General features: G+C 39.4%; 1 protein-coding gene across 1 annotated transcript in view; it reads left to right on the top strand.

The window, feature by feature from the left end:
* The window catches only part of LOC121698229 (adrenodoxin-like), a 40,644-nt gene that overhangs the window by 2,607 nt on the left and 21,808 nt on the right, over positions 1–16,229 (top strand). The window contains exons 2-3 of the mRNA XM_042080149.1: positions 168–292; positions 9,302–9,431. Of these exons, the coding sequence (XP_041936083.1) occupies positions 168–292; positions 9,302–9,431 (255 nt within the window). The remainder of the gene's footprint in view (positions 1–167; positions 293–9,301; positions 9,432–16,229) is intronic.

Raw genomic sequence — 16,229 nt, 5'->3', positions numbered from 1 at the left:
CTATGTCAACATCAAAGGCATTATGTCAATGGCAGCCTTTGACTAAAAACCTTTACAAAAATGTCTTTAATCCAAACTGTAAATCATTTCGCGACCCCTCCAATATTTTTGGCTTGAATGTTCCACGGACGATCAGTATGTGTATTTTATTGGCTCTTTTTTGACAGGTCAGAAAATAAGGTAACGGTAAACTTCATCAATCGTGATGGAGAGAAGATTACAGTGAGGGGCAACCCTGGAGACACCTTACTGGATGTAATCGTTGACCAAGACCTGGATTTTGATGGATTTGGTGAGCTAAATTTGTGTGCATTTGTTTACACTCTCCTCTAACCAGGTTAAAGTTAAAAAATACTGCGATGTAACCTACAGTCTTCTTTCTTCTGACTGCCTCCAATGAATGTAGTTTATTTTTCAGTGACAGTTTAATTTACCCTTAGACTTAAATGTGTAGGGCCTACTACATGTGCTTAAAATGTAGGGCTGCAACTAAGCTTAATGATCATTTTCATAATCGATTAATCTATCAAGTATTTTCTTGATCATTAACAAAATATAGCTTATAATCTGAATTCTAAAATATATGACATAGAAACATGACATTTAGCCATAATCTTGTGTGTGTGTGTGTGCGTGTTTGTGTGTGGAGGGTGGAGCAGAATTTAGGATGTTCTCTAGATCAGTGTTTCCCAAAGTCTGGGTCGCGAGCCACGGGTGGGTCGCAGGAGATTTTATTTGGGTCGCCAGCACAATTTATGTTGTGTTATATGCCTAACTGATACCATTTGTCATTTGATACCAGGAAAGCTAACAGTTTTCTATTAGGATGTAGTTTGTTAACTACCACAGTCACAGTTTTGTCATAAAAGCTCATGAAACTGGTGCATGAAACTATGGGACGAATGCATCGCAGAGGGGGTGCCAGAGCATGGATATCTACCTCTCAAAATGAAAGCGTTCTGTGGGGCGCCTGCCATGTACCTCGCAGTTGCAAACTACAAGGGACATGAATCCGCCTATTTGCACGAACATTAACAGATACCAGCTCCTTAACTTTACCGATTAAAATCTAGTGACCGTGCTGTCAACTAAAGCAGACATCCATAGACCGGACATACAGTAAGGCCATTCAATTTGCATGTAGATAGTTTCGATTGTAGATGCAATCTTTAAAGTTAATAGCAACTTCCTCACATTCTTATTTCTGATCTAAAATGCACAACAGTGCATTAGGCTACAATTTAAATGGACATTTTAAACACTATTCCTCTCATTTTCTACCTCGCTAACTCCAAAGTAAAGGTGCATTCTTCCGGCTATTGCGCAAAAACCTCTTGTTCTGATATAATGACTATACAATATAATATAATACAACATCATGCAATATAACGACTTGAGTTATTTCCTGTTTACATCGGAATTGACGTCCACAGTGTTATGGACCCATTTGTCTGCAACGCAACGTAGCCTACAACATTTTTTTTTAGAAATACAGGAACAGCTTACTATGCTGACGAATGACGACCGTGTATCTTTTCAGTAGTCATTTCCAATTTTTCACGCTGATGGTGCTCAAAATGCAACACAACCGTGTTCAAAGCAGGATCTATCTATCTAGATCCTATAGCAATGTATGGTTGGGGAAGGCATAGAAAAGTTGGAGAACCTGGTGGTTGCAGGGATGGGTCGCGATGGTCTGTCATTTTTAAAAAGTGGGTCCCAAGAAAAAAAGTTTAGGAAACACTGCTCTAGATGTTCTCAATTAAATTTTTATCTAGCCTATTCCATGTTTCCATTATCTACCTCCAAAACAAATGCTGAAAGAATGCACAAACTGGAAATACTAGAAAACTTTCTAATGGTGTGTTAAACTAGATGTACTGCATAGCGGTACAAAATATGACCGCCGCTCAGTCCTGTACATCCATTCGGCGAAAAATAAATCACATTAATCAATTTGTCTCCATCTTCTACTCCACCCCCCACTCTTGAAACGTTTGTGTATGCTTGTTTGGCATGTGGGTTTGCAGCCCGCACAGAAAGTAACCTACTGGTGCTGCAAAGGTGAATACATTTGTAGCACTTGCCCAAAAATTTGTAGCATTGTTATAAAACCTTTAAAATCTCTAAACAATCACAAGTAGGGCAGTTCATCACAGTCCATCCATTGCAACTGGACTGATGAAAGGTACACCTGTAGGCTACATTGTATTTGGGAAAAGCAGAAGGTAGCAGCATAATGTATGTATTTATTTATTTATTTATTATTAAACAAAACAATCCCTGTCAGCTCCATGCAGTTTTCAACAGCTATCAAGAAGAGAGGTCATGTCATGGATTTTTGTGAATGTTTCTTCTTCTACATATGCAGGAGTTTAGTCATCTAGTTCATATGATATTCAACTTTATTGTCAATTCACAAATTAAATACCAGCAGTCTAAAACAAAATGCAGTTTTACCCAGTGGTGCAAATAACTGACATGTGCAAAAGGGCCTTCATGAAATGCGTCGCTAGACTGTTCATACACATTTTAACGGGCCAAGTTGAAGAGCTGCTGTCCGTTATTGTTCGTGCAAATATAGGCTGATTCATGTTCCCTTGCATTTTGCAACTGTGAGGTCATGGTTAGTTAGGAATCAAAAAAGAAATCGCCGGCAGATCAGGCTAGTCCATGGTAGGCGTCCAAAAGAAATATTGTTTAAATTTGTGATCGAAATATCCACACACTGGCGCCCCCTCTGCGTCGTGTTCACCCCCCACTGAAGTTCGCTCTAAATATCTATGTTTACCGATTATGCTAACCGTTAGCATCTCTATGGGATTTCTCATATACATTAGCCATAAGCTAACGCATTCGTTTCTATTCTGTAACTTGGAATGCTAGCCTACGTGATTGCTCTAAAACAAAACATAGAAGGAAATAACTGAGATGTAGGCTACTCTGTTGGTCTGCTCTTAGGATTCACTGTAAAACTATGTAAAGGTTTGAAAGGAACTTCAGCTTCAGACTTTCTCTTGGGAAACTGTTAGGCCTATTCATCTTCTCTAATGTAGCTGGCTAGACCATGTCATTGCCACACACACAAATGGGGGCAGAATTGGAAATGTGTCATAGAGTGACAATAAAAAGTCACAGGTTAGGTTATTGGTTATTATTGTAATGATGCTATTCATAAGTAATGAGCTGTAAAGTAACTCAGACTTAAACAAAAACAATTTTTTAAAGGATATCGACTAATTATCGTTATCGTCAAAATCACAAAAAATATCGAGATTATTTTTTGTCCATATCGCCCATCCCTACTAGTGGGTGTTTGGGAATGAACGTTGACTCAGATGCTTTTTGAGCAGAAATGTCCCAGCCCGGTGTTGCATCATAGACAGGTTATCTTTCAGGTATATATTTATTATATTAGAAAACCATCACGTTAGCGAACGTGTTGTGGCTAACTCACTTAGCTCTGTTAGTAGCCTAGGTTATGGTCAGAAGAGAATGAGATGACAGTCGAAAGATACAATTAGTGCTGTTATCAATTTGCTCGGTAGCCTATAACCGCATTTATGGTTTTCTACAAATAGCCTACATCAATAATCAAATTGGCCTCCATCACTCAACCAATGCTAACGGTAACATTATTTTACCTACGTCCTAGGCTATTGATATAACTTGTATAAGATTAACGTAGCCTACCTGCAGTAAAAACCAAGCATGTCCGATAAACATTCTCAGATTTATTTTGGCTTCAAGAAGAAATGGGAATTACATTTCATGTGGAATCATCCTACCCTTATTAGACGTTCTCTGCGGTAAACTACAGTGTTGTCCTTGTAGGAAGCGTCTATTGTCTTTCCAACCCACTTTAGATTAACCTCCAACAAAATTATGTCTCACTGCAACGATGCGCCATCTGGTGGAGAAACGACTACGTAACGCCAATACTGGAAATGCAGCCAAATTATGATGAATATTTGGTTTTCCTTTAATCCTACTGAATTTGTAATTATATCGCCGTTCTAATTGCCGATACCGATAGTATGTGCGTATAATAAGTCCCTATGCTTATTATGTTCCAATGAGCAAAAAAACATTCCTAGTAAATTGGATAATATTTAGGTGGCCCACCATTAACATTTTTGAATGGTCGAAATTGTTGCCAAATTCAGGAAATCACCTGGCAATTTGGGGGACTATGGGGGTATATTTCACATTATTTCACTATTATCAATTTGTTAGCCAGTAGTTATTTGAATAATAACTGTATTAAGGACATAAAGCACACAGCTCACTGGATAAACATTGGGTTTCTTTATGTTGTCATACATATTTTGGTGATTTTTCTCAGAAAAACATTTTCTGAAAAACACCTTAATGTACTGTAACACTTGTCATTAATCTTTTATTTTAACTGTTGTTGCTATGGTGTTATAAAAATCTCATACCGGTAATTCCAAATCAGATATAGGCTACATGTGTGGGAATGTTTTGTTTAGTGTAGAGTAGTAGTTGTATCACACAGGATTACATGAACTTTCTTGCAACATGGCTTTTAGTGGAGAGTGTATTAGTAGCCTAATGCCAATCCACAGTCTTCAAAATGGACTCTGTCTACAAGACAATCGTCTGGGATTTGGTTTGGGCAGTGGCCTTGTTCAGGATGACTCGATTATCACTGGATCCCATCTTCCAAACTGCGCGGGGGGGAGGTAGCGGCGGTCATAATTATCAGGAGAGACTACAGCCTACAGACTTAATTTTTTCCTAAAAGGGAAATGCGGATATATTTTACAAAGAGTGATTATTTTATTATTATTATGCAGTGTCTTACTGTGTTTAAAAAACAACAATAAATAACCTTTAAAGATCAAAACCTCTAAGCCTTCAGTCATTAGGCTAGTTAGCCTAAAAGATGATTTTGTCCATCTAATCATTTACTTGCAAGAATGTAGCCCCTACCAAACTTGTACACGCTGTATAGACATAGGCTTACTTCTGACTTTTTTTTTTTTTGTCATATGGGCCTGCTGGTTAATGTCTGTCACTCCTCTGATAATATTTGATCATGTAGCAAAGGAGCGGTAGCCTATCGTTCTGATAGCAGCTAAGAAAATATAGGCTACATTCACTCCGTTAGGAGGCAACTCTCTCAGTTCACGCTATTCCGCCTATCAGTAACGAAGTTCGAAATAGTCAATGTAATAAATATGCAGGAAAGTCTATAATACTAACAATACTTTGGACCATATAACTATTTACCATTTAAAAATAGACCTTAAATGTGGTATTTGCGACATACTATAGGGAGGGAAAGTAATCTAATCGCCACCTAGTGGTTGCGTTCATAGAGCTTAGCGGAGTGGATGGGATTTTTTTTTTTTAGAAAAAATATATCTCTGTGCACATTGGGATCTTAATTTAATGCCTTCCATATGCTAGGCACTGGGGTCACCTCTATTGCTTCTAGTGGTCATACCTTATTTTTAGGATCAGTTGAATTGATTTGAGTTTTTGTCGTAACATGGTGATAACGAACTACAGTTGCATGTGACGTCACAGGTTTGGGCGCTTAATCTCTAACTGATCAATACAACGATTTGCTTAACTGGCTAAACATATTTTTGTAATAACAGAACGTGATGTAAACCGCGTGGTGATTACCTTTATGTCTGGATAACTGGTGTTGTGCTTCTACTCACATGAAGAACTGGCAGTAAGTGTTAAGTGTCAATGCTAACCAGGCTAATAAACAAAACATGCTACCGTGAGTAACGTTGAAGGGTAAAGTCACGTGACTTCTTTTGTAGTCCGTTTATGAAACAAAAGGAGCAATTTCAATTTTTTTAAATAAGGCGAAATAGGGCCTGACATTTTCACAGTTAGAAGATTATTACTGTATAGACATTGAAAAATATTTTTGGTGGATAACTTCGCTGATTTGGCTTCACAATATTTGTTAAAAAAATAGGTCTATGGGACTTAACATTGGAGCTGCTCTTCGATAGGAACGCTACCATTTGGGGCGCTGGTTTTCACTTTCCCTCCCTATTGTTTTAAAGCTATCCAAGTGGGAATAGCCTACTCGAAAGGCAAATGCCAATGAAGATGTCATTAAAGGAATGCATCATGTTCTGAAACATTTATTAACAATGTGACCATCCAAAGATACAGTTTGAACGGTGAAAACAAGAACATATTAACAACAAGAACATTATTTAACAATTGTTCAGTTAAGGCATATCTTGGATGATTATAACACATAAATATCCAATTTTCTTGTATCAACAAATCCCTGAACTACTCACACTTGTGACAGGCCAGCAGTAGCCGATTGTTTTCTGTGCTACCAGTTAGCCGTGTATTATACCACGTACATGTACCATGTAGCATGCAGTATACTAGCCTTACCATATTTTTTTGGAATATAAATATTTGGAACTGCTCTTCCTGCTGCTTTGATCCTAACCTTCGCACTGTAGTTGGATGTATAAAAGGCTTTGTTCAATAAAACGTGGACAATGTTCTCTGATTACATTGTACTCTATATTTCACAAGTAAATTAGCAATGTAAAACAAGCTTTCCGTTCTACACAAGATTCTTCACTGAATCGCTGTATGACGCAGATAACGTTCTTGCAGAACAGCTAGCTAGCTGCTTATTGGTTCACCGGCGCTAAATTCCAAAGCCTCTGGCTAGACCTGCCCACTCAAACGGAGAAGCTTCCTCCCTTGCCCATTGAAAACGACGGGATTCACGAGCCGCTGAGGTCTGAGGCTTTTATAATGGACATCAATGAGGGGTTTGAGGAGAAAGCTCCTCCGTACAGTAATTTTCAATTGCGATAGGGGTTGCTGTTTTCATTTTGACTTAGGGGAAAATTTTTTGTTCATTCAAAGTGTTCAAATAGTAATACCAACAGTAATTGATCAGATTAGCAATTCACTTTATGTATTTTTTATTTTTCTCTGAAGTTTTAGGGAGGGTGTTCCTCCCATTCCTCAATGAAGGAGCCTCCTCTGGTATACAGTTGGTTTACAGAAGGTGGTTTAGAGTAGTATAAATTAAGTATAAATATGTGCAGTGTATTAGCAGTTACCTTATAAGAGCAGAATAAATATGGCTATGTAATATGAACAATGTATGAACAACATGTACAGATATAATGTAGTGGCAGTACCATTATAGTAGTATTAAGAACAATATAGATATGCAGTGCATATTACAGAAAAACTGAATAAATATGGATATTCAGTATGGACCATATAGACAGTATGTACAGCTATGTGCAGTGTGGTAACCACACCATTGTAGTGCAGAAACAGTAACATTATAATAGTATTAAGAAAAAGTGTATGTGCAGGATGAAGAGCAGTAGAATATGGCAAGTAAGTATAAGTGTAATTACAGTATGTACATTGGTAATAGAATACTATTTAGAATAGAATAGAATACAGGCACAGGCAAGAAGGCATCAGGCGGGGGGTGATGGGGCCTAGTTCGTTGGATGTCACCGGGATGCTAGCGTTCAGTAGGGTGACAGCCAGAGCTAGTGAGCGGAGCTGAGCGGTGCGAATATCCCGCTCCTCGGTCAGGTGGCTGTTCATTCGGCCGCTCCTCCGCTCAAATTCTCGTCAGGCCGCTCCGCTCAATTTCGCTCCCCGCTCCACTTCAAAATCCTCCCGCTCCAGTGAAATCGCTCCACGCTCGCTCCAATTTAAAAGAGGGAGAAATAATCTACAAGCCGAATTGTCACCTTAGAAAACTTAAATCACAGAGAACTAAGAGAAACGGCAATGTCACTCATAGAACATGTATTGTAAAAGATAGCCTAATGCAACACCGACAGTGCAACAACGAACAAGCTTGGCAACGTACACATAAGCCTCAAACTAAAGGGATCAGTGGGATTAATTGCCTAAATAATACAGGTTTAGCGTCTAAGTTTTACTTCAGCCTTACTTAAAGCATAGGCGATTCAAATTTCCTTTGCTCTCCGCAGCACACTCATGTTTCCGCGAAATATGTCTTCTTAAATAAATCTCACTGGAACAGTGTCACGACATAGGCTAGTTGTTCTTGCTCTACATTGTATCTAGTTGTTTTGTAGGAATAGTACGCTTGTAAGCCCTATGACTTTCAGTTTCCTTTCTAAAATATTTAGCGACTTCATCCCCAACGAACTCACTGTAACGTCGGCAAGCTGGACTATGTGCTACGGACTCTGGGACGATGCATTCTGGGATATGGGTGAGAACTCTGGGGGTTGTTTGTGTGTGTTAATGTCTTTATTTACTGTTTTAATGTCCGTGTTTTAGTGTAGCGTGTTACCCTTTTAGGTCTTCCTCGTGTGCGATCCTTTTTATGTGGGGAGCTGCGTCCACCCCTGTATGTGTAGTGTGTGTGTGTGCATTTGATCTGCCTAGAGTGTGCGCTATTTGAGGCCTGCGTCCCTGCTCCTGTTTCTGAATGTTAGGCATTGAACACGGCCTCTGCACCTAGCTGCAGCAACGATCTGTTACATCACTATGACGAGTGTCTTCATTTTGAAATGTAATGGTCTTCGTTTCATTATGAAGACGTGAGGTGGATTTGGGCATGCTTCAGACTCGTGGTGTGAGCGGCGCCGGAGCGAAATTGGAGTGGAACAGAGCGGCCGCTCCGGTCTCTGAATTAAAAAGCGCTCCGCGCTCCAACAAAATTCCATCCGCTCCTCGCTCGCTCGCGCTCCGCTCACTAGCTCTGGTGACAGCCGCAGTTTAATTCAATGAAATGCCTATGAATATGCTTGATAACCCCAGTAAAAGACTCTTGAAGGCTGTTCTGTTGATGTTTTGTTAGTGATTTGTTAGTAATTTTGGTTTTGAAGGTAAATAGGCTTGGTTTTTGATTGGCCGTGTAAAATTTGTGGCTGTGTAAATAATGCTATATATATATATATATATATATGTATGTATGTATGTATGTATGTATGTATGTATGTATGTATGTATGTATGTATGTATGTATGTATGTATGTATGTATGTGTATGTATGTATGTATGTATGTATGTATGTGTGTGTGTGTGTGTGTGTGTGTGTGTGTGTGTGTGTGTGTGTGTGTGTGTGATGTATAAAAAGTGATTAGCCTCACACTAATTTTAATCGCAAAAGGCTACTTGCCTATCCTGATAAGTTTTCATGATTCTAGACTTTTATCCTTTGAGTGTGCATCTCCCTTTGACTTATTGGTTGCAAGTGAGCACACACAATGTTTGTATAATTTGTATATCACTAAAACCTATTCCTTTTCTCTGACACTTTCAGGAGCCTGTGAAGGGACTCTGGCCTGCTCCACCTGCCATCTCATTTTTGACGAGGAAGTGTTCAAGCAACTGGGTTCGATAACAGATGAGGAGATGGATATGCTGGACCTTGCTTATGGCTTGACTGAAACGTGAGTAGCACCCTATGTCTCTCTTCCATTTTGTTTTTAGTGTGGGGTTTGGTAGTTATTTTGTGTGGGAGTGGACGAATCTTCACAGCATTGCGGGTACAGTATGTCACACTTCACTTGGAGCAAGAACAACCCATCACGTTTGTATCACAGAAGCAAACACCAGTTTTAAGTATAAGTATATATACTTTTTTGATCCCGTGAGGGAAATTTGGTCTCTGCATGTGTGAACACACAGTGAGGTGAAGCACACACTAATTCCGGCGCAGTGAGCTGCCTGCTACAATGGCGGCGCTCGGGGAGCAGTGAGGGGTTAGGTGCCTTGCTCAAGGGCACTTCAGCCGCGGCCCACTGGTTTTTGCTACTACACAAGCCCATTAGAGACTATTTACGTCCCTGCAAAGTAATCACTTTTCGGCGAAAATCACTGTTTTGAATCAAAATATGTCATTCACGTGAATTGTGTACAGGCCCAGTCAAGTCAAGTCAAGTCAAGTCAAGTCAAGTTTATTTATATAGCACATTTCATACACAGAGGTCATTCAATGTGCTTTACATAAACAAAACCAAACGATAATAACAAATAAAAGCATAGAAGGGCAATATAGTCAAAGAATAGTTAAAAGGTAAAGATCATAATAAAAAGAAAACATAAAACACAAGGTAAAATCATTTAAAAATAAAGAATAATTAGTAAGCAAAAACAAAGGCAAAAGTAGTAAAAAAAAGTAATAAAAGACAGTAGAAGTAGAATAATTATCGAGGCAGATTCAGAATTTGTAACTCGGCACAGTTAGCAGAAAGCGTCTGAGAACAGTTTGGTCTTAAGTCTAGATTTAAAACTGGCTACAGTTGGGGCCTTTTTAATGTCATCCGAAAGTTGGTTCCACAGCTGAGCCGCATAGCAGCTAAAAGCTGCTTCACCATGTTTAGTTCTAACTGTAGGTTTTACTAGCAGGTTTTTCACCTGGGACCTGAGAGGACGAGAAGGTGTGTACTGCTGAAGCATGTCTGACAAGTATTTAGGTCCTGCTCCATTTACTGATTTATAAACAAGCAATAGTGCTTTAAAGTCAATTCTGTGACTTACTGGAAGCCAGTGCAAGGACTTAAGAATTGGAGTAATGTGGTCAGTTCTTTTAGTTTTTGTTAGAGTCCTAGCTGCTGCATTTTGTATCACCTGAAGCTGTTTAATAGTCTTTTTAGGAAGGCCTGTGAACAGTCCATTGCAGTAATCAACCCTGCTGGAGATAAATGCATGAATGAGTTTTTCTAAGTCATGTTTTGACATCAGCCCTCTGAGTTTGACAATATTTTTGAGGTGGTAAAAAGCTGATTTAGTTATCGCTTTCATGTGGCTGTTGAAATTTAGATCACTGTCAATTAATACACCAAGGTTTTTAACAGTATCCTTTGCCTTCAACCCTTTTGTGTCAAGGAGAGTGGCAACCCTAAGTCTTTCCTCATTTTTACCAAATATAATTACTTCAGTTTTTTCTTTGTTCAGCTGAAGAAAATTTTGAGACATCCAGGTGTTGATTTGTTCTATACACTGACACATAGATTCAAGAGGACCATAGTTGTTTGGTGATAGAGCTAAGTAAATTTGTGTGTCATCTGCATAGCTATGATATGAAATCAAATTATTTTGAATGATTTGTCCAAGTGGGAGCATATAGAGGTTGAATAATAGTGGCCCCAAGATCGACCCCTGGGGAACACCACAGGTCAAGGACGTTGGTGTTGAGGTACAGTTTCCGATGGCAACAAAGAAGCTCCTTTCTTGTAGATATGATTTTAGCCAGCTGATAACTATGCCTGTAAATCCAACCCAGTGTTCTAGTCTGTGTAGTAAAATATTGTGATCAACAGTGTCAAATGCTGCACTAAGGTCCAGTAGCACTAGGACTGATGTTTTACCTGAATCTGTGTTGAGGCGTATGTCATTGGAAACTTTAATGAGAGCTGTTTCAGTGCTGTGATTTGCCCGAAAACCAGACTGAAAGTAATCAAAATACCCATTTGATGTTAGGAAGGTGGTTAATTGATTAAAGACTACTTTTTCAATAATTTTGCCAATAAAAGGTAGATTGGATATGGGCCTGTAATTGTTTAGCATGGAGGCATCCAGGTTATTCTTCTTGAGAAGTGGCTTTACAACAGCTGTTTTCAGTGACTTAGGAAAAGTGCCAGACAGCAATGATACATTTACAATTTGAAGGACATCCGCCGCTATGAGGTGAAAAACAGTTTTGAAGAAATTGGTAGGCAGAGTGTCTAAGACACATGTGGAAGGGCTGAGATTCTGTACCGTTTTTTCAAGTGTTTCGTAGTCTATCAAGCTGAACTCTGACATCAAGTTTAGTTTCCCTCTGTTTGTTGCTGGAAGTTCAGGTTGTTGAATTTGTAATTGAGCAGATATGTTGAGTCTGATTTTGTCAATTTTACCTTTAAAAAAAGATGAAAACTCATTGCATTTATTAGTTGAGAGAAGTTCAGGCGCTAATTGTGAGGGGGGATTTGTTAACTTATCAACAGTTGAAAATAGAATACGAGTGTTATTTGAACTTCTATTGATAATGTTAGAAAAGAAAGACTGTCTTGCTTTGCATATTTCAGAGTTATATGTACGGAGCATCTCTTTATGGATTTCATAGTGGATCTGAAGTTTGTATTTACGCCATTTTCTTTCAGTCTTCCTACACTCTCTTTTTAGAAGTTTAACTGCTGGATTTTGCCTCCATGGTGCTTTCTGTTTGTCCTTAACTTTCTTGAATTGTAATGGAGCAATGTCATCCATAATGTTTGCCATTTTTGCATTAAAGTGATCAAATAAGTCTTCAGAGTCTGACAGTTGACTTGACTTTAGTGAAAGTGCTTGCTCAAAGAGAGCACTTGTCTGATCATTTATGATTCTCCTTTTTACCATCATAGCTGTGTTTTGAGTGTGTGGGGACATAGACACATCAAAGAACACGCAAAAATGATCAGATAAGGCCAGGTCTTTAACAGCTGTAGAGACATCGAGACCCTTTGTGATAACAAGGTCGAGGGTATGGCCGAGAGAGTGTGTTGGCCCCTGTACATGCTGTGTTAGGGAGAAAGTATCGATTAGTGCAATGAATTCCTTGGCATAATTGTTTTCAGGATTATCCACATGCAAGTTTAGATCCCCTGATATAATAAGACAGTCATACTCTATGCAAACAACTGATAGCAGTTCACCTAGCTCTTCAAGAAAAACTTTAGCTGAATGTTTTGGAGGCCTGTAAATTGTCAGTAATAAAATCTGAGGAGAAGACTTAATGCATGCACACAGATATTCAAATGAAGTAAAGTCACCGAATGATGACTGATTGCACTGAAAAGACGTCTTGAAAATTGTGGCTATCCCCCCACCTCTTTTATTTGCTCTGGTAGCACTCAAAAAACTGAAGTTTGGGGGAGCTGATTCGATGAGAGTAGCAGCACTGTTTGCTTGATCTAACCATGTCTCAGTTAAAAGTAAAAAATCAAGGTTGTGTGTGCAAATTAGATCATGAATTAAGAATGATTTGTTTGAAAGAGATCTGATATTTAGGAGTAGGCCCAGGGCTCTACATTGCGCCCATTTCACTCGCACATGCGAGTAAAAATGATGGCGTGCGAGTGCAAAAAAATATTTAGGCACACTGGTGCGAATGACTTCTAACCATGTCAATGTTTGTCTACAAAATACACTGCAACATCGAGAAACATGTGCAAACTATAGAATCACGTCGCGAATGCAGCATAAAAACTACACCTCCCATCAACGTTAGCAGTTTCGCGTTGTGACTCGCTAGTAGTCGCTTCTATCAAATCCAAGAGCGCGCAGAAAAAGCGGAAAGTTAGACTAGCCAGCCAAGATGCAAAGATTGAAGAAATTAGTTCTTCTATCCACCGAATTCATCGGATATCGGAGGAACAGGATGAGATTCTGAGAATGCAGTGAGAGAAGGAAAGGTAACCTAACATGCCTTTTAGCCCAGTTGACGTATTGGCTGCAATATGCAAAATATAGCTGTAGCGAACAGGCACAAAAGTCTCCCGTAATACTCCCATTTTATTCAAAGGTAGAACACTACTGACAACTCCAGGCTTCCATGCATGCTTGTTTGTTTACACCGAATACAAGCTGAAGTGCAAAACGAAAGTAGGCCTAACGTTTGCCTACTGCCCCCATCAATGCAGATATTTAAAAAAAAAATATATATATATCCTTGATAGCCTATGTTGGGTTTTGTGGAAGAGAAAATGGACTGTTTTAGTAGTAGTATTAGGCAATATGCAGTCAGATAGGTCACCATGGGCATATTTGGATTAGCTACAGATGGATTCACAAATAAATAAATTGGCCTACATTTGGCAGGATACTTGATATACAGGCTAAATGCAAATATGGCAATGTAACTTGGTAACTTGGGCGCACAAGTGCTCCTGGAAAAAAATGTTAGTGTAGAGCCCTGTACAGGCCTGATAGCGCTATCCAATTAGAATGATTCAGCAGTCACTCCACGTGCAAATTTGTTTCGTGTTTCCCATACACTACACTACGAATGTGTTTCCCACACTGGCAACGGGATAGATAGATAGATAGATAGATAGATAGATAGATAGTTACTTTATTGATCCTCAAGGGGAAATTCAAGGGTCTCAGTAGCATACAGACATAACGCACAACATGCACTTACAGCAGAAAGGGTAAACATAAGTATAAGTATAAACATATAACTAAACTCCACTGTACAATAAAGACAGTAGAAGATAAGGCAGATAAGAAAACTAACAAAACTAACTACTATATACACTATATAAGTTAAATTAAGAAAGTCCAATGTGCTTGAGGGTGATCAAGCATAAGACGCTTGTAGTGACAGGGCCGGGACTGGTGAGGTGCTAAAGGGAGTGAGTGTCATGGTGAAGGTGCAAACAGTAGTCCAACCATAGTCCTTAGTTATGTGTGCCTGGCAAGGTGCTCAAGAGAATGAGTGTCATGGTGAAGGTGCAAAAAGTAGTCCAACAGTGCAAGAGTAAGGTCTAGAGACCAGCGTAAATAATATAGACAAATATGAGCGTAAAGTATAATGTAGACAAGGTAAAATAAAAAAACTATTTCAGTGCAAGAACAGGTTGAGGTAATAGGGTTATAGCCATTCATTCATTCAGTATTGTATTAGAAGCCTGACCGCAGCCATTGATCATGTGTGCTAATATAGCATGAAAAACAGTGTAGCAGTAAAACAGTAGTGAAAACATTAGGCTATGTACAATAGTAAAACAGTAGTAAGCAGTAGTGGGCAGTCGGTACTCAAAAAACATGGACATGGAGAAGGTGGAGAGGCAGACAGACTAAGCAGAGAAGTCTTCTCTGTCTATCTCTCCTCTTCCCTTTAGTGAGGCAATGTAATGTAATGAAAGCCAAATGTAATGTAGCCAAAGTCATGGAGTGCAACTTTATGAAGCCAGGGGACACCAAACTTGTCGATAAAGGTATAAAGAATAAATGTCGCTGGTCTTGGATGGAGGAGGTGGGTAGAGACGAAAAGCCCTTTGGAGTGTCAAAAACTCCAGCAACCAGGAGCATGTTTCTGCACTTTGTGCGCAAAGAAAATATTATACTGAACTAGCGGGAATAAAGTGCTGCCACGGCACACGTTAGACCCTAGTCATCAAGCAGCTGTCCTAGCTATTCAACACACCTCACGTTTGCCGGGGGCAACAGCCACAGCAGATATCCGACCCTCAATGACTGGTCGCGTGGCTGATTTAAAAATTTGCTTGTGCTCCTTCATTGCCGAGTTTGATCTGTCGTTTACAATCGCTCATCCACTCGTCACTTTGTGTCAGAAATTAGCGAGGATAAACTCGCCCTTACGCATCTGTCTGTTTCAAGGCAGCATGCGGGCCATCTTATTTACACAAAGGACTCTGTCCGACAAGTTTGAGAATAACATGTTTTCACTTAACACTGATGAGGCCACGGACAAAAGCATGGATACGATTCTAAATGTACTGGTCCGATTTTATGACGAGGATGCAGGCAGTCAGTGTGAAAACAGCACCTTGCAAAAAGATTAATGTTGCAAATGCCTCAGCACTTTTTTAAAAAAATATTTAAAATAAATTATGCATTTGCAGAAAAATGAATGTCTCCTTGTTCATGTCCTTTAGTCAATGGTTAGGCTACTAATCAATTCCTAGTTTACTTTGGAGTATTATAATTGCCACCCACTGACCTTTCTTGGTATGGCTGTAGTATCTGTAGTCTCAGTAGGCTATACAAGCAATACGTATGCAGGTAAGTGACTAGTTAAAAGCAGGGATGGATTAATGAACAGGCCTACCAGGCCAAGGGTCCCAGGAGCTCTGGTGCTCTACACAAAAATGCTACTGTAATATAGGCTTGTATTGGGTTTGTTCATCTCATATCTGAATGATGTCCATTTATATCCACAAAAGTCACCAGAATCATTTAAGGGACTATTTATCAAAATGTTCTCCCGCTTGACAATTATGTTGATCAGGGCATATATCTTGGCTTAGGGGCCCGCTTGCCTCCCAGGGAAAAAAGTTCAGGCTCAGGATTGTTTTCTACTATCACCCCTGTGCAGTAACCTGACTCTCGCCAGATGAATTTCGTTCCGCTTAGCTCCGCCTAGCTTCACTCACATCCATCTGGGACCTCTTCCATTGAGAGTGATTTCAGCACGAGATGGTTCGCACGTGTATGGTTGAGCCAATCAGGAGTTTCATAGATGTGACATAGCGTAGACGCAA

This window comes from Alosa sapidissima, chromosome 23, assembly GCF_018492685.1.
Source record: "Alosa sapidissima isolate fAloSap1 chromosome 23, fAloSap1.pri, whole genome shotgun sequence".
Classification (NCBI taxonomy): Eukaryota; Metazoa; Chordata; class Actinopteri; order Clupeiformes; family Clupeidae; genus Alosa; species Alosa sapidissima.
This window is presented reverse-complemented; position numbering and strand designations above follow the sequence as displayed.